The sequence below is a fragment of the Diadema setosum genome, chromosome 18, assembly GCF_964275005.1.
Source record: "Diadema setosum chromosome 18, eeDiaSeto1, whole genome shotgun sequence".
NCBI classification, from domain to species: domain Eukaryota; kingdom Metazoa; phylum Echinodermata; class Echinoidea; order Diadematoida; family Diadematidae; genus Diadema; species Diadema setosum.
In genome coordinates, this window is record NC_092702.1 from 5,407,153 (window position 1) to 5,425,229 (window position 18,077).

Below are 18,077 nucleotides of genomic sequence, written 5' to 3' on the forward strand. Positions count from 1 at the left end.
GAACATAGATCAAACTAATTACATTTCATTTGATACGGAACTATGATAGATTATAATTTGCGATTATGTTTTAAGAATAAGAAAATTGATATTTTAGGAACGAAATTTTTAGGAGTAATCATAGATTAAAGATTATCCTGGAATAATTCTATTGATCAAATAGCCAGCACCATATTTAAAGATATGTGGGTTTTGCATAAATTACAGTACCTCCCTAAAAATGTTCTTAAAATGTTATATCATACTTTGATCTCACCACATAATTTATATTTTGTGTGGCTTCACTTCTAATATACAGTAGATATTGATCGAATGCACAAATTACAATAACGAGGAATACGTATTATATTAAAGTCAACTTATTTTCCCCGAGTTTACCCGTGTTTTCTGTTCGGGATTTTCAAGAATTCCATTAGAGTCTGCAATATTTATGTATACAAACTTAATAATACCCTTCTTCCTGATGTACTCTGATTACACGTACTTCCATCAAAATAATCTTGAATACAGAAATATGTTTTCCTGTGATTTATAGGTTCCTTACTTCTGACATTATTCCCTTAACATTAAAATTATGAATAAACAAAAACAAGTGGCACCAATGAATGGTTATATACCACAGTCGTAATCACTATCAACCTCATGCGATTATTCTGTTGATTTTACTGTGTTTAAATGCAGGTTTCTACGTGGTACGAGTATCCAACAGAAAACAAAAATCATGATATTGAGGTTGTCATTCCCACGTGCATGTAAAAGGTGATGAAAAAGTTTTTCTGGAGATTGAATTCCGTCTCAAACATGTCCACCACGGATTCACTCAGTTCTCTGTATCCACACATTCAACATTCATTCTCAACACACCTCCTATGCAGGGAGATACACACACACACACACACACACACACACACACACAAACACACACACACAAACACACACAAATCATACTGAAAGAAAGGTTGTTTTTTTTTTCTCTCTCTCTCTCTTTAATGGACCAAGTTGTGATCTACAAATGAAAGTACAAAGAACAAAGACAGTAACAGTCTATACCCGTTCCAGACTAAAGTTGGCCTCTACAACCCAACAACAGACAAACTATATTGTACGTAAATGACACATACATGAACGATATAAAAAAATACATTCTACATACAGTCTTCAAACTCCATAATTATTGTTGCTTTCCATCTTGGAGAGCATTATTACCACATGGGCTACTTAATCATTACAAAATAAACTGCTTTTTTCTTTTCAAGGAAGGAAACGTACGTAAATCAAAGAGAGAATTCTTGCAGAGTGTAGGTCCACCACGGTATTCGAATAAATAAAACTCTGTAACACATGTCTGCAGTACAGCATCCCTCAGCCAAGAATTTTTCTACTCCTCTTTAAACCTTTGCCGCTTATTCTAACGGCTGATCAACTGATTATATAGCATAGTTTACGTATAAGCTATGGGTTGAATAAAAACATGGGGATACATAGAGTATTTGAAAAATGTGGTAATTTCATAGTAAATATACAAACTTTGGCCCTTGTATTTTCTATTGTTGAATATTGCAATTATGCGACACACACAATTGTTGATATTGTTATCTGTGAATCATAAACGTGCATGATTATATTCAGAATATATATGAAATGTTTCTGCTAAGGCATGTGATAAATCAAGGCATGATTGAGGCTACTCAGAAATATGCCATTTCATGAATATTAGTCACTGCTACAGCAGTGCGTAAGTGTCTTGCTCATTATGAATCTGGATTTCAGATCTCAATCCTTTGTTTCCACTCTAATTCATACTCTCCTATAAATGAACAAAATTTTATATTTAATATAAAATGCTTGCATGCTTCATCCAAAGAAAACTAAGCCAGGAGCGCTATCATTATCATCACTTCTTTTGCATGATAATGAGTAAATAAGGGTAGCAAGTAATCTAATCATTCTGTCAGTTCATTCAATATGTCAGCGAATTAGTCACTTCATCATTTCCAAAACAAAGAACTGTGACCTTATCAAGACGATTAAACCAGTCACTGTACACAAATTCATGTCTACTCAAAATTCATTCAGTATGTCTCAAATAACTTTAAAAAAAGAAAAGAAAAAAGAACAGCTATCAATAAACTTCCCTCATATGAAGCACACTACCGGTTCTAATATCATAAGGACTTAACGATTGCTGATACACTTTTGTTCCTGAATAGAGAACTAAAACTATACATTTGGATACAAGCATCCAAAATTATATCTACAAGCATACTCAACCACAAGTCGTGCTGTTTATACACAGGATTTCTGTGATCTATACCTTCTTCAACCTGCACATTCAAATGTCTAAGTTTTCTACCATAATGTTGTTCAAAATCCACAAATGTTTTCTGCAAAATCAAACATTATTCACTGCATATTTGTGCAATCAAAAATGAAAGCTCACAGCATGGTTGCTACGCACAACATATCCACAACTAAAATAATAATAAAAAAAAAGGATGATTATACACAGTATACATATCACAATTTGAATTTATCAATTGAAATTCATTCACATTCTTTTTCAAGATGCAAAATTACTCTCCACTCGAGGAAGAAAGATTTGCGGTAACACCATGTGTATGTGGTCTCAGTTGGGACCGTTGCTTGGCAGAAGAAGAGCCTAGAAAGAGGAGAGTTGAAGAGGGAAGAAACATAGGGAGCGTGTAAGGGAGGCAAATAGAGATAAGTGGGGGGGGGGGGGTAACAGTGGGACGGAAGTTGAAGTTGCACTAGCGGAGACTGGAGGAAAGGGGGACAGAAAGAGTTGTTGGGAAGAAAAGAGTGAAAATCAGGGGGGGAAAAAAGGTTCAGAAATCATTGACAGGAGAAAGATGAAATAGAAAGGAGAGGGGAGAGGGAGAGATTAAAGGTTGGAAAATCATGGAGATGGGAGAGAGATGTGAAGTGTGACGAAACCAAGGGAGAGAAACAAAATCGGTGAACGGTGAGAAGACATAAATCAGAAAGGAAAGAAGTCATGGAGAGATGAAACTAGAGAGTAAGAAAAAGGAAAGAAGAAGAAAAGGAATTAAAGTTGAGAAAGTGAAGGGGAGGGGGTTGAGTGGATGCTAGGAGTTAATGCTGTGAGAGAGAAAGGGAAAAAATAATAATGAAGAAAGTTAAGTCCTGAAAATGTTCATGTGGAAGAAAGGAAATGGGAGAGAATATAAAGTTCAAGTTTAGTTCTGAGGAGTAGAAAGCACTGAGAAATAAAGTGTGAAGAAACTGTCAAATAATGAGGTGGTCCTGAAAAGGACAAGAAATAAAAGAAGAAGGAAAGAGATACATGGAGGAGAAACAGACTATGGTATATGAGAAAGAAAGAAGTGGAGTGAAAATGACTGAGCAAAGAGTGTTAGATAAAACAGAGCAAGAGATCGAACTTAAAAAGTTTTTCACTCCAGTCTTCCTTACGACTCTTTCTGTCCCCTTTTCTCCTGTCTCCACTAGTGCAACTTCAACTTCCAGCTCACCGCTGCCCCCTCCCCTTGTCTCTATAAGCCTTCCTCACAGTCTCACGATGTCGCTTTTCTCTTAAACTCTCTTCTTTCTATAGGCCCTTCTTCCGTCAAGCAACGATCCTCACAAGGACTACGTGTGCATGGTGTTACCGCAACCCTTTCTAGCTCATTTACTTCACCATGCAAACATTCAAGCAACACATACTCTCAATTCTCACTTCCTTGTCGGAAAAAGTAGATAGATTAGGGACAAATGCCACATCGATGATTGGAAGATCTCAGATTATCACACTGTCATTAGATTTTGTCTAATTCTTTTGTGGCATAGAAAGTAGAGTTCAATTCACAAAAATATAACATATTTAGGCAACACGATAAACACTATATTACACTTGCTATCTTGTACACTTCTACTTCATAAGCTCTGATTGAGAAATTTCTTAATGTCTTGCTGAAACATGATTTGGAAATCAAAACATAGTTTATCCATTGAAATGACAAATGAAAATCTGATTCGCTGCAGCTTATGCTGTGTGGATGTAAACTAAACGCTGAATATCTCCCACATGGAGTTTCTATACATGGTGACATTAAACTGATGCAAGTAGAAGGCACACATGCTGTAAAAAAGCAACAAAACCACCCAAAAATCTGTCACATGCTTCTTTGGCCATCGGTGACTTTTGTGAGTCATGCATAGGGCAGTGACAATTCAAATATTGCTTTCGGTATTTGATAATTGCTTCTTCATTTACGTAGGCACAGTTTTTTGAACACCCCTATCAACTTTGCTAGGTACATGTTTAAAGAATCACCTAGTGACTCTCTGAACAATGGACCTTTCATGACAGTCCCACATCTAACAGGCAGACACACAAGAGCCCTGTTTTACACAGACATCGTGCAATTATTCTACTATTTTATCACTCTAGCTTTCGCGGCACTGAGTACAATGCAACGAACACAGTTGAATGGTTGTTGGTAGACTACTGCCATGGTAACTACAAGTTTGGTAAGCAGAAATTCTACGGTGATTCATGAGAAGAAGTGCAGTAGTCCCCAACAACCAAACAGAAACAGAGGTTCCTTATTCTTGGCAGAGTCTGATTGACGATATCATCTTCTTCGTGGATACCGATCTCATTATGACCATTCAATTGTATTATCTGGCTGGTTTAGATAAAGGACAAAAAATAGAGTACATTCACATTTGTAATGAGAAGAGAACATTGCCCTGTGACATCATTTATGCACATGAAGACAACTTTCATTGAAGCAGAGGCTCTCCCAAGATTATCTGAATCGTATGGCAGTTGCACTATGACAATAATTAATATTACATACTCAATAATGGATATGGTGGATTCCCTCAGGAGCTATTCTATTCTTACACCTTCCAGTCATAGTGTATTCTTTCTTGTACATGTAGCACAAGGCTTTTGTCTCTATTATCAAGCCTGGTAGAAGTCTCTACCACTAATAATGTATGAAATGCTGTTGACACTCCATAGAATCATGTAGAAGGTTAAATGCACGAAAAAATTAAAAGTAATCACAACTCGATAAATGCTTTTTTATTCTATTCTTGATACCTGAATCATAGTCAACTATACTTTAACTATCTCCTCATTCATCATTTGAGTCCAAATAAAATCTCTGCAATATTTTCTCAGTGTACAACTTGAACCGATCCCTTAGCAAGCTTTTGTTATCATATGGGTAATCATCATTAATGTCAATTCTTATAAGATGATTGATCCTCCTATTGTTGGAAGACTATCAATGTTCAAAAGTGAGAGCTTATTATAGCCATGCGATTATGCCATCAATGACAATCATGCTCCATTCATACTCTTATTATCCTGCATCACAACACAAGAATTGATTCACCACTGAACTACGCCATCAATCACTCCTAATATCGTTCTAAATGAAGCGCTGCCAGAGGCGGTCATCACAACATGCGCGACACCCAAACAGAATCACGCTGTTGCGCAATGAAATCTAATCGACATGTACATCCCACCACCATGTTTACACCGACCGCGTCTTCTTGTTTTTAAGTAACAAATAGCCACTTCTTCCCTTCGTCTAGACTTCGTATCAAACAGCTACTCATGAGTACCTGTACGGGGCAGCCGCCCCCTACTCCTGACATCCGCAACATCCATCGCGAACCTATGCCGAGACTTGATGACAGACCAGTCATGCTCTTGCCAAGCTAGTCTGCTTTTTATGCCAGCTTTCAGCCTCGCCCAAGAGACTCACTCTTCTTTTGCAAGTCCCCAGAATTTGAGTCTTTTTTTTTCCCTTGTTCTCTTACTTCCGAGGCACAATGCAAAGAGGAAGCGTCGGATCGAGCGAGACTCATGTTCCAGCTGGACGACTCTGGCTATATGTTGCCGAAGATCCTGTTGACCCCGGCCCCGGGAACGTTGTAGATGATGAGGACGATGAAAGCGACAAGGAGGAGGAGGAGGAGGAACCCTAAGATGTACCACTTGTAGTTGTGCCAAATGATGTACTTGAGAGACTTCCATGGGGAAGTGATCCAGAGGAAGGAGGTTTCGGGACGGCTGTAGAGAAAGAGAAAAAACGTAAAGAAAAGAGAAGCTTAATAAAAAATCACAGAGGCAGCTGATTGCTTTATTACGACTAGCCAACCACTAATTAATTAAAAAAGAAAAAAAAAAAAAGAACCCTGAAATACTAAAAATAGATGTCCACACACCACTCTATTCCTTGAAAACCTTGAGTGCACAAAAATCTACCTACACGCATTGTCAGAGTAGCATTTGTGAAATTTTCACGCGGGTAATCATGCATAGAGGGGCTGCGGTCTGAAAGACATAACATTTAAAAATATGTATGACATTGAGTGGAGGCGGTCTCTTGAGTGTAACAGTTTCATTGGAACAGAAAAGAGGGGAGATATCATTTGGCTTCTTCTAGATGATGAAAATAACTAGTCGGTCCCTTTAAAAGTTTCAGTGCCAAGTTAATCATTGCTACCTCGGATCACCATTACCTGCCTCTACATAGCAAACAGAGCAAATGGTATTTTAAAGGGGAAGGCTAGTAACTGATCAGTGGGAATCAGTGGGAATGCTGAGGGGTGATTGTTCCAATCCTTGTGGGATTCATTTAAGAGTACATTATATATCTATTCTTGTGTGAAAATTATTTGCTTCAGAATGGTCTCATATTCAAGTAATGTGCAGTTTAATGTTTCCAGGTAAGCGTCCCTGGTCAGTGACGGGGCATTAATCTGCACATTAGTTGAATATGAGACCGTTCTGAATTTTCACACAACAGTAGATATAATGTACTCTTAAATGAATCCCACAAGATTGGAACAATCATCCCTCAGCATTCCCACTGATTCCCACTGATCGGTTACTAGCCATCCCCTTTAAAGTTGGTGTCTTGAAATGATAAATCAAGCCATAATGTGACCTAGCAAAGGAAAAGTCAGCCACAGTGACAATCACAGCCAGTTATATAATCAGAAAATGGATTGTTACCCTATTGTTGAGGACAAGTCCCGGAGTATACTCGGGAAGGTGTCTATGGGAAATGAGTGTTACAGCAAAATCAGTCCATCCTCAATGGGTTAACCCTTTGAGGATGGAAGATGATGAAGATGATACTTTTGCACTGACCAGGGAGGTGCACCTCCCTGCTCTGACTGACAGACCATGCACAGTCATAAGAAAAAGGACATTGTGATATTGTTCCTTTGGCATGCTTCCCTTATTACAGACAGGCCAAATAACAGTGAAAAAAAAACACCCTACAAACACATGCTTTTCTATTCTCATATAATTTGTCTTTGTTTTGCACTTCATACCTTCTTTTTTTTCAGCATCTTCAAAATGGGTCATGAAAATTGCATTCTTCCACCCCCACAAACAAACATTCTTCACGGTAAAGCATACAAGAGTAAAGCATAAATGTCAAGAGTATGAAAAGGAATGTTTTGTTTTGTGTTGTTAGCGTACTCCACTGGGGCTCAATTCCTAGCACGTCTACAACTGCTGACTGCGAATGAGGCAAGGGACCCATCTCAAAAGCACCCTCTCCGGGCCAGTCGCACCCTACATATAACAGCTGCAGGATGCGGAGATGAGCTCTGCTCGCCACAAATCAAAGTCATCCAACACCCGAAGCTTATCGAACCAAAAATTAGGGCACATTGTTACCTTTCCTTTGGCATGCAAAGCAATAGTAGAGAGAGGAGGAGGGGGGGGGGAGAAATTTCCCTCAAATATTTTGACAACAGCCTTGGGAGAAATTATTAATGTTCATCCTTGCAGGCACAGGGCAAAGCATCAAAATGTTGTTTCATTTTATTTCTTTTCTAATACAACCACTTCACTCTTTGATTTGTAACATAGCAGGAAGTAGATTATTGCACTTTGAAGCAGATTCTTAGTGTTTGTAAACTACTGCCATGTCCATTCCATGAAGAGTAGAATTATTCACACACGACATAAAAAAGTCCACATTTTCTCAAGTAAAAAAAAAAAAAAAGAGCAGAAAACCTATTTCTGACATGATGATTCAAAACAGAGGTTGTAGCTCTGTGGTATGGGAGACACATTTCCTTTCAAGGTTCATGGATTCAAACCCCCTGATGCAACATGCACTTTCAGTCACACAATGGGTACAGTGCTTGCAGGGCCAAAGAGAGCATCATTATGGGTTCATGAGACAACTTGTCCTTTAAGCTACAATTGTCTAGGTCCTTCTTGAAACCAGCCCCTCTACAGATGATAAGGGCTCTAACCTTGTAGGTTTTGACCTCTCTCTCTCTCTCTGCCATACTTTTCTTCATTTCGCATGAAAAGGAAGGATGATGGCTATATTCTACCAGCTCTTCCAACAAATCCAACCCACAAATTACATTTTAACAGGGGGCTAACACCAATCAATCACTTGTGCCTAATGAGGTAGTCACGATTCACCTTGAAAAATTTCCCCTTACACAAACGTATTCTCTTCCATTTTTTTCTACCTCCATCTACGCCATTATAGCTCGCTACGTTTCTTCAACAACGCACTTTGCAATTTTCTCCCTTCCTGCCTACACCACAGTGATTTTTCTTCTGGGCACAGGAATCTGCACTTGAAAAGGAGGGGGGGGGGGGGGAACCCAGCCGCAAGACTAAATTACCAGCGGTACGGGGGCAACAATGTTGTAAATAGAAAGCTCAATCATAAATAGGAGGGGTGAATGTGATGTATGAATTATTGAGATCAATAATCCGCCATTGTGCGCACCGTTGGAGCCTTTCGCGTCGACAACAATGGTAAGCAGACACGAGCGCACCGCTGTACACTGTGCAACTCTCTCTCTCTCTCTCTCTCCCCTCTTTGTTCTCCTTATGCTCTTGTTTGCACAGATCCCTATAGGTCACCAGGAGTTCAACATTCTCGAACTCTCCACTGACACAATGAAACACTCAATTTCTCAGACTAATATACCCTATAAAAACATATCACTTTACCGCTTCGTCAGAATGTCTCCATGCTTTCGGCACACGGAGTGCAATATATCAAGAGGCGTTTCACACCAATCAAATCTGATCGAACATTTCATTACACGAAGAACATCTGAAGGGTAAATCCAGGGACATGATGATGAGTCTGTACAGAGTGTTTTTCATCCAAGATCAGGCGGCGTGGCACAAGACACATCCATTCACTTAAAATCTCATGTCCGACTCTCAAAAAAGATACTGTACAAATTGCAGACAATGGGCCTTTTCGTCCATCTTACATCATGGAATTTTACCTTGAATTAAAGCTCTCTGTCCATCCCCCATCAACATTTGCAAGTGCGTTCATTTCATTCAATTTTCCCCCTTTTCTGTCGCTGTCCTCTCTTCAAGAAATGGAATCTTCTTCCTTTGCCATTCATTTGTGAATTCCCCCATCTTCCATTTCCTTCTTGGATGAAAAAAACTTGGGAGAAACTGCACAGTGCCTTTCTACCACATTGTGTTTCAGTCAGCTCTCTTAATATCCTCTCAGAAAACAGGAAATGTCAAGGAAACCGAATTCAGGCAATGTCTCATCGATTTTCGTGGTATTTTCAGATTTTAGTTCTATTTTTTTTTTTAGCTCGTTGCCTGATAAATGGGTCACAGTACCAGTTGCACTATATAGCCCACGTATTTGTCCTCAAGATATAACCCCTTTCCCTCAATTTTAGGCTCAAAACCTGTCGGAACACTTCCAGCCTGCGATCATCGTTCGATCACTACCTTGCAGCAATGGTCATGGCCTGAAGGAAATCGACGTTCGTCAAATTCACGCAACGTTCTTTCTTTTTTTCGCTCTCTCTCTTTAGGCAGGCGATATTCCTGGCACATTCAATTTCTTTCGATTCCTCCATTAAAGGGTGGCCTGACCTGTCTGTGAACCCAGTGCTGGGCTTCTTCTTCTTTTTTTTTTTTTGTCTTGTCAAGTAACACATGAATGTTTCATGCCTCACATAATAGCTTCCCTGGCAGCGGCTGCACGGCCGTCATGTCTCGAGTCTCGCTCGCGAGTCTTCCCCTTTCAATGTTTTCCCGTAAGCTCTGCATCCACGACCGTATGCATCTTTTATCAATGCACCTAATCTTTTTATCTCCACCCTATCATCAGCTGGCAGATAAATGTGCCTGCCGGTAACATTAGGTTGCCCAAAGCAGCAAGTAAATCAAAAAAACAGGAATTAGGGATTGGTGTGTGTGGTAGCCGACAAAAAATTCCAGTTTGACTGCACATTTCTTGAAATGATGAAATTACAGAGCATTCTTGCATATTACTGATTTTTACAGCATGATGCAGTGTTTGGTTCCTAAATATCAGCCACATATTTCAAAGGCTGGCATAGGATATGTCTTCTTCTCCTGCGTTTCCTGTACTTACATATTTTCAGCTTCACATTGGCAAACATTCTACTTTAGCCAGTACGATGAAACTATCGTCACATTTCCCCTGCACTACTCATACAAACAGAGCTGCATATTTGACCTGATTCTGTGTGAAACCCTGAAAATAAAATATTATTTATTCTAGGTAATGAAACTCAATATGGCATTTGGAATGGAATTCAATCCTATCATTATTGTGCTTAAATCAGCAAAAACTGTAAAGACACTACATGAATTACAGATAAGTAATCATTAGATATTTACAAATTAAACATAAATTTGTACCAGTTCGTAGTTTTGTTGTTGTTGTTTTTTATTGGGGGTTGAACATATTGGAAGTGGATTTATCAAATCAAAGCAAACAACACTGACAACATTCCAACAGTCCATCCTCAACAGGTTTAAATAATAATATATGTTCATATTATGATTATCCCATCTCCATGAAACTAAAAACAATAATTTGGCTTTGGTTTAGGCTTTTTTAAAATTGTGTTTGGAAGCTGTCTTACGAAGTCTTATAATATGATTGCATAAAATTCCAGTGCTTGTGTTTGATTTCATTTTCTGGACAACTTTTTCCTTTTTCTGTTTTTTATAGGAGGCCAGTTTTTTGGCCAAAAGGCCTCCAACTTTCTCCTCTTCATGTTTTGATCATAACCCTGTCAGTGAGTTTCCTCCAAGGCCATTCATACAAAAAGCTATTGTTGGCCAAACAAAGGCATTGTTCACTCTGCCATGAACACAACAAACTTTTTCCCATGTCTGCTGGAGAGGCTGGTGGAGGATGGGGAAATATAAAGATCATTCCAAAAAAATAAAAAACCCACAAAAAAACCCTGTGAATGTGCCATCAGCAGTTTGCCTGTAAACATCAACCTCAACCTTAAAGGGGAAGGCTAGTAACTGATCAGTGGGAATCAGTGGAAATGCTGGGAGATGATTGTTCTAATCCTTATGGGATTCATTCAAGAGTTCATTGTATATCTATTGTTGTGTGAAAATGATTTGCTTCCGAACGGTCTCATATTCAAGTAATGTGCAGATTAATGCTCCGTCACTGACCAGGGACGCTAACCTGGAAGCATTAAACTGCACATTACTTGAATATGAGACCATTCTGAAGCAAATAATTTTCACACAACAATAGATATACAATGAACTCTTGAATAAATCCCATAAGGATTGGAACAATCATCTCACAGCATTTCCACTGATTCCCACTGATCGGTTACTAGCCTTCCCCTTTAAAGGGACTGTACAGTACCGGTTGAGGTGGGGATTCAGGTTTATAACATTCCTAAGTGAGATAATGAGAAACCTCTTATGAAATATGAAAGAGCATGTAATGTTTAGAAGGATTCAACGTTTATTTGATGAAAATTGGTTTTCAAATGGCTGAGATATCCAAAAAAGTAATAATAATAAAAGGCGACAGGCCACGCCTTTTATTAGGATCTCTTTGTTTCACCTTGTTTTTGGATATCTTAGCCATTTCAAAACCAATTTTCATTAAATAAACTTTTGATAACCCTTAGGATTGCATGCTCTTTGACATCTCATAGAGTGGTTTCTGAATATCTTGCAAAACATTAAAAGCTAAATCCTCACCTCAACCAGAACTGTACAGTCCCTTTAAACTCAATCCCTCCCGTCCTCCCCCTCCAAGAAAAAGAAAAGACAGAACTTTGCCTTTACTATTCCAGGTTAATAAAATCAAATAATAAATTTGGATTCAATCTTTTTGCCATGCTACCAGACAAATGCTCAATAAATGTTGTTGAAACACATCTTCTGCACTACTGACCTGGATACCACTACCTGGATTGCAAGAATATTGTGAGAAAATAAACAAACCAAACCAGGAAAGAGAAACAGAGTAGGGGGAGGGGGGAGGGGGGGGGAGGGGGAGGGGGTAGGAGAAGTCAACAATCTTTTTGGGGAAAAAAAGTTCAGTACATGTACTACAGAACATGCAGTAACTTCTTAACCCCTTCTGAGATATTTGACATCGTTGGTGGCTTTCCATGACTTCTCAGATAACACAATTGTTTCTCAAAACTCTCATTTGACATTCTATACAACCTCCACCCTTCCCCATCTGCAAATCAAAATCTGTCACACCAGTTCCTTGTTATCTTTTTCCTCATTAACATCTGGTAGTAAACTAAGGTGTGTTAGTCGAGGTATTGGAATAAAAGATGCCAATTTGCACACAACCAGTGATATAGGGCCCTATAATTTTGCCCTTTTTTTCATATCAAACTTAATCCAACAGCAAGTTACCGATCTCAAACATGTCTGCCGTGCTAATTCATTTGATCTGGGGTTGACCTCATAAAGTAGGTGACTCACATGAAGACACATATTTACAAGCTTTTGAATAATGAGACTTAAAAATAGGGGAATTGAGGGGAAAACAAAAATATTCTATTGAAATTCCTCGTATCTCTTTCAAAACAAAATTTGACGCATGTATCTTTGATTTTTTTTTTTCTCAAAACCCTAGGGGCATTAAAAGGTTAAGCATTGTACTTAGCCTCATTTTATGAAAGATGTTCAGCAAATGCCACTCGTGGTAAAAGCCGCTATGATAGGGACAGTGAGCCAATGAGCTTTGGGCATCAGCATCAGTTGCCATGGCAATGCCAATCACTCTCAGCTTTGGACGTTCAAGGCCCTGATCACGCATTTCTGTTGTGCTGGGTTAGCTTCGTTACATTCAATTCTACTTGTTTTGCCTGCATGTCCACAGCGGAAAAATTACAACAAATGAATGTTGTGGACAGTCCGCCACAAAACACAGGTTTTAACTTTCAGAATCTATTGCACAATCGCCTTGCTAGAATTTTCAGCAGTTAATCAAATGTGTCTCAGCCAAAAGCTTCTACGGCTACTTCAAAAACAAAAACAAAAACAAACATATTTACAATATGATCGAGTCACTGCCACCAAATCAATCTCAAAGTGTAACATCTATTTTTAACCTTTTTGGTACTCCTACAGATACAAACTTTCTTTTACTATCCCCCCCCCCCCCCCAACAACAACAGCAACAACAAAGCCACACGATATACTAGGGTGGTCGCAAAAAGCAAAATATATGTTCAATACCCAAAGGAGTAGCCTGGTCTTCAAAAGATTTGTTAACCTGAAGCTCGTCCACCTAATGAATATTTAGGGATGTACACAATCAATCAAGTTTCTTACAACTTATTTTGGGACAGTTTCTCTCTGTATTATTACTTTCAGTATTTTGTAACCAAAATCATATAAATTTAAATATATCTGGCCTTTCCAATCTATTGGAAACACCTGTAGAGGCACGGTGTCAGGAAATTCAAAGATTCTTACGACCCACTGAGGCCCAGAGGAGCTTACATCACAACAACTGAATTGGAAATGGTAACAATAACACGAAATTAACAGAAATGACCTCGCAAGGGACATATTGCTTCTAACAATTAAAGGTCACTTTTTTTTTTCTCTCTTTTTTTTAAGTGCAGCTTTTCATCCTGAAAGCTACCTACAGATCCCTCTTGGACGGAGTTCAGCCAGAGTGCAAGATAGTGAGAGAAAGTATGGAAGGGAAGAATAGACTGGAGGACAGAGAAAGGGAGGTGGACACTTATCAAAGATGGATGGACAAGAGATAGAGGAGGAGAGAGAGAGAGTGATGTTAAAGCAGGTATCGATGCAGACTTGCCTTCAAGGGTTTAAAGGGTGTGTACAGTTCTGGTTGAGGTGAGGATTTAGCTTTTCACGTTTTGCGAGATATTCAGAAACCACTCTATGAAATGTCAAAGAGCATGCAATTCTAAGGGGTATCAAAAGTTGATTTCATGAAATCGGTTTTGAAATGGGCCGAGATATCCCAAAACAAGGTGAAGCAAAGAGATCCTAATAAAAGGCGTGGCCTGTCGCCTTTTATTTATCATCACTTTTTTTGGACATATCAACCATTTGAAAACAAATTTTCATCAAATAAATGTTGAATTCTTCTTAGAATTACATGCTCTTTCATATTTCATAAGAGGTTTCTCATGATCTCACTTAGGAATGTTCAAAACATGAATCCCCACCTCAACCAGTACTGTACAGTCAGAGCATGCCGCAAGCTAAGTGAAATACTCAGTGAAAGTTGGAGGAATATTGGACTATCCATTCTGAAGTTTATAGTTTTACAGTTTTGGCTAATTTCATAGCCCCTCCCCCCCCCCCCTTCTCTCAGTCAAGGACAGGGGAATATGTGTGGTACTTTTCAGGCAAAATCAAAAATAGTGATTATCAATTTTTTTCGAACATGGATTGTTTTCTCTGGAGAAAAATCTTTGATGCGAAACAATGGGTGAGCTTGAGAAAATATGCCCGATAGTTTCATAATAGCAATTTTAAAAAGTCAGCATGAAATATGATTGCAGCAAATGGCCGAATGAAAACTGAAAGTGGTGGTGATATTTATGCTGGGTAGAGAGAGAAACATGGGCTAAAACAACAAACAACTCTGGGTACAGGAGGTAATGTAGCACGCTTCACAGAATTCATGCCACATATTCCAGGGATGTGGTTGAGAAGTCATGAATAGGAGTCACACACAGATTCTGCATAATTTTGTTACTTAAATTAAAAAGGAATGGATGACTAAAAATAGCACTGGGACAAGCATCATTTTGAGCACTACTGAAAAGAGCTTTTGTGCACAATTTCTTCAAGACTTTTCCTCATTATCTTCTGCTTTCGTATTTGCCCCCACAACCCTCAAAACTCGCTACTCGCAACTTACAACGCCTACCCTCGGGATTTGGACAGGGCCCAAAGAATGCAGGCATAACAAGCCAGGCGTTGATCGAAAGAATAAGGAACGGAATTGTCCCTAGCACCTTTCACCTCTGAATAACCCCATAGCCAGTTACCTACAATCCCTGCATCAAACTGTCACTTCTGACTTTAATGGGCACATCTCTTTCCTGCATCCATCCATCATCTATATGTGCCACTTTGGTTTGCAAACAAAGGCTATTAAGGTGTTATCACTTCTCCTGGAGAAGATCTACCTCTGGGCATTTTCCGAAACCTGAAGGCAAGTCACCCCGAGTAACTAATTGCGGTATGCTAATTATGTGAAGTTAACACTGTTGGATAAGGGATGCGGAAAATGTAAAAGCTAGTCTACAAAAGAGCCAGCTATTTGGGGTTTCACTATTTTCTTCTTTTAATTGAAGAAATGAGCAAGGCCTAAAATTAGATACTGCTTTATTTGCTATGTGAAATCCCTTCCAGCAATCCCTCCCCCCCCCCCCACTTCACAAGAACATTGAAAACGCTTGTACACCGATTCCTAACCATATCCCTACGCTTGTTTACACACATCCATATATAAAGGTTTTCAAAAGTAGATTTTGAAACACAATGCTAAAACAGGGCATTCTTTTTTTTTAAATCCCATTGATGTAGTGTCAATTTACCTAGTCTCACTTCTAAAACTATACACATTTTTTTTTCTTCAAATCTTGGGGCTAATGGACCTGAAATGGCAGAAACATGTAACCCAATTATCCATTCACTAGATGGCGAACTATTGATGGTCACTGCATGACAAAGGGAAGGCCATAAGACAAAGACCGATGCCGGTATAAAACGAATGTAACCCACCCCCCCCCCCCCCCCCAAAAAAAAGAGGCTTAAAGACTGCAGTTTAGGCTACTACATGTATTTATTACTACGTATGAAAGCTCAAGGCTCGCTGAATCTGTCTAAACAATCATGTACACTGTAACCCTGGCACATTAAAACACTAGATGAACAGGATTTCTTGTAAAAAAAACCAAGAACCTTGTCTTGAAGTGAGTACCATCACATTTGTGGGGGGGGGGGGGAGGGATTCTGGATGTAAAGTATTCGGCTGAAACCACCGCTATTCCTCCAACATAGTTATTAGAAAACTTTTCTGGAAGGAGTGTAGAGCTGTGTAATCATGTGTATACATAGTGCAGAGTTTTGAAAGCTGTGCATACCACAACCCTGGACAATGCAGTTCATTCAGTGTGCCACTGAATTTGACTTGTATGTCACCTCCCATCTGTATTTACACAAGACATATTTCTTTCTCCCTCTGATTGTAAACATGAACATTTATGCATCAAGGCCTCTACATGGTAAATACTAATCATTGCCCCAACCCCCAAGGCCAGAAATCATGAAATCTGATATACCCTCTAGCACTTCAATAGATAGAAGTACTGTAAAATGAGGAATGTTCGCGTGCATTTTAATTTCGTGAATTTCGAGAGCGCCAAGGTTCGGGAAATTAAAATGCACGCAAAAGTTCTCGTCTACACTATGGCCTATGCACTGAACGCCAGTGGCAATTTGCGCAAATTTCACGCCACGAAAAAGGCCGTCGGCTCCAATTCGTGAAAATTTCATGCCGCCAATATATCATGTTTTACAGTATGACATTTCTCTATATCGTCTAGATATGGAAAAGGTTTGTCCCATCTCGCTCCTTTTTATGTGTGTTTTGTTTTAGAGTGGAGAGAGTTTTGCTTCTGATGTGAGGTCACAATATTACTGGCAGATTGTATGCTTTGCATGAAGACACACTTATATGATTGCAAGCGACTGACAAATTGCCCTACATTGACGTAAATAATTTGTCAATCAGTTGCAATAAAAACAATTTGATGGAAGAATTTCATGAATTTGGATGCTTATGATGATGTTTATCATATGAACAACCATGCCTGACATTTACAGTAACCCAGGGAGAAGTTTCAAAGCAAGTTTGCAGGTTCGTCATGATGTGGCTGTAGTAGCAGCAGTAGCAGTTAGTCACGGTGGCAGTGGTTGCAGTGGTGATAACGTTGCTGATGTAGCAGTAGTGTGATAGTGTGGCAGTTGGGATAGCGGTGGTAATGGTAGTACTTGTAGTGGTGGTAATGTTGTCAATGGTAATAATGGTGGTAGTGGAAGTGGTAGTTAGTTATAGTGATGGTGGTGGTGGTGGTGGCTGTACTGGTGGTAGTGGCTGTGCTGGTGGTGGTAGTGGTGGTGGTGGTAGGACTGGTGGTAGTGGTGGTGGTGGTAGCTACAGTCGTGTTGGTGGTAGTTTAAGATGGAGTTTTGGCTCAAGTGAATGATGCCTGCCTTCATTTATAGCAGCTCACAACTAACACAGGGGATAGACCTATATTTCAACCCCGACATTTCCAACAATATTCTACAATCCTTTCACAGATTTTGCTTAGGACCCCCAAGTTTCTGTGGGCAGGGTGCCAACTGAAAACAGTTGTTGCATTGAAGAACTTAATGCACTCCAAGCAAACAAACAAACAACAATCAAACAAACAAGCAAACAAACAAACAAAAACAAACAGAAATTCACTCAGAATGCTCGCACCTATTGATCACAAACCACAAATCATAATCACACAAATATCACTCAAAGTCAAAATAGAAGTCTTGTCTTGTGCCTTGTTTTGTCACGTTTCAAACATGTACCTTGTGGAGGAAATTTGAAGACCGAAAAAAGGGGGATAGCTAGCCGACAGTGACATTTGTCGAACATAACAACCCTGCACTGCCTTGATGAATAAGCTGATCACATTACATATAATAGACCTGATACATGACACAACTGACATGATGACAG

At 39.2% G+C, this 18,077-nt stretch overlaps 1 protein-coding gene across 1 annotated transcript in view; it reads right to left on the reverse strand.

Moving 5' to 3' along the window:
- Positions 1 to 3,989: 3,989 nt before the first annotated feature.
- LOC140241652 (myoferlin-like) overlaps positions 3,990 to 18,077 on the reverse strand; it is a 188,884-nt gene continuing 174,796 nt past the window's right edge. Inside the window, exon 51 of the mRNA XM_072321395.1 lies at positions 3,990 to 6,076. Within this exon, the coding sequence (XP_072177496.1) occupies positions 5,893 to 6,076 (184 nt within the window). The 3' untranslated portion in view covers positions 3,990 to 5,892. The remainder of the gene's footprint in view (positions 6,077 to 18,077) is intronic.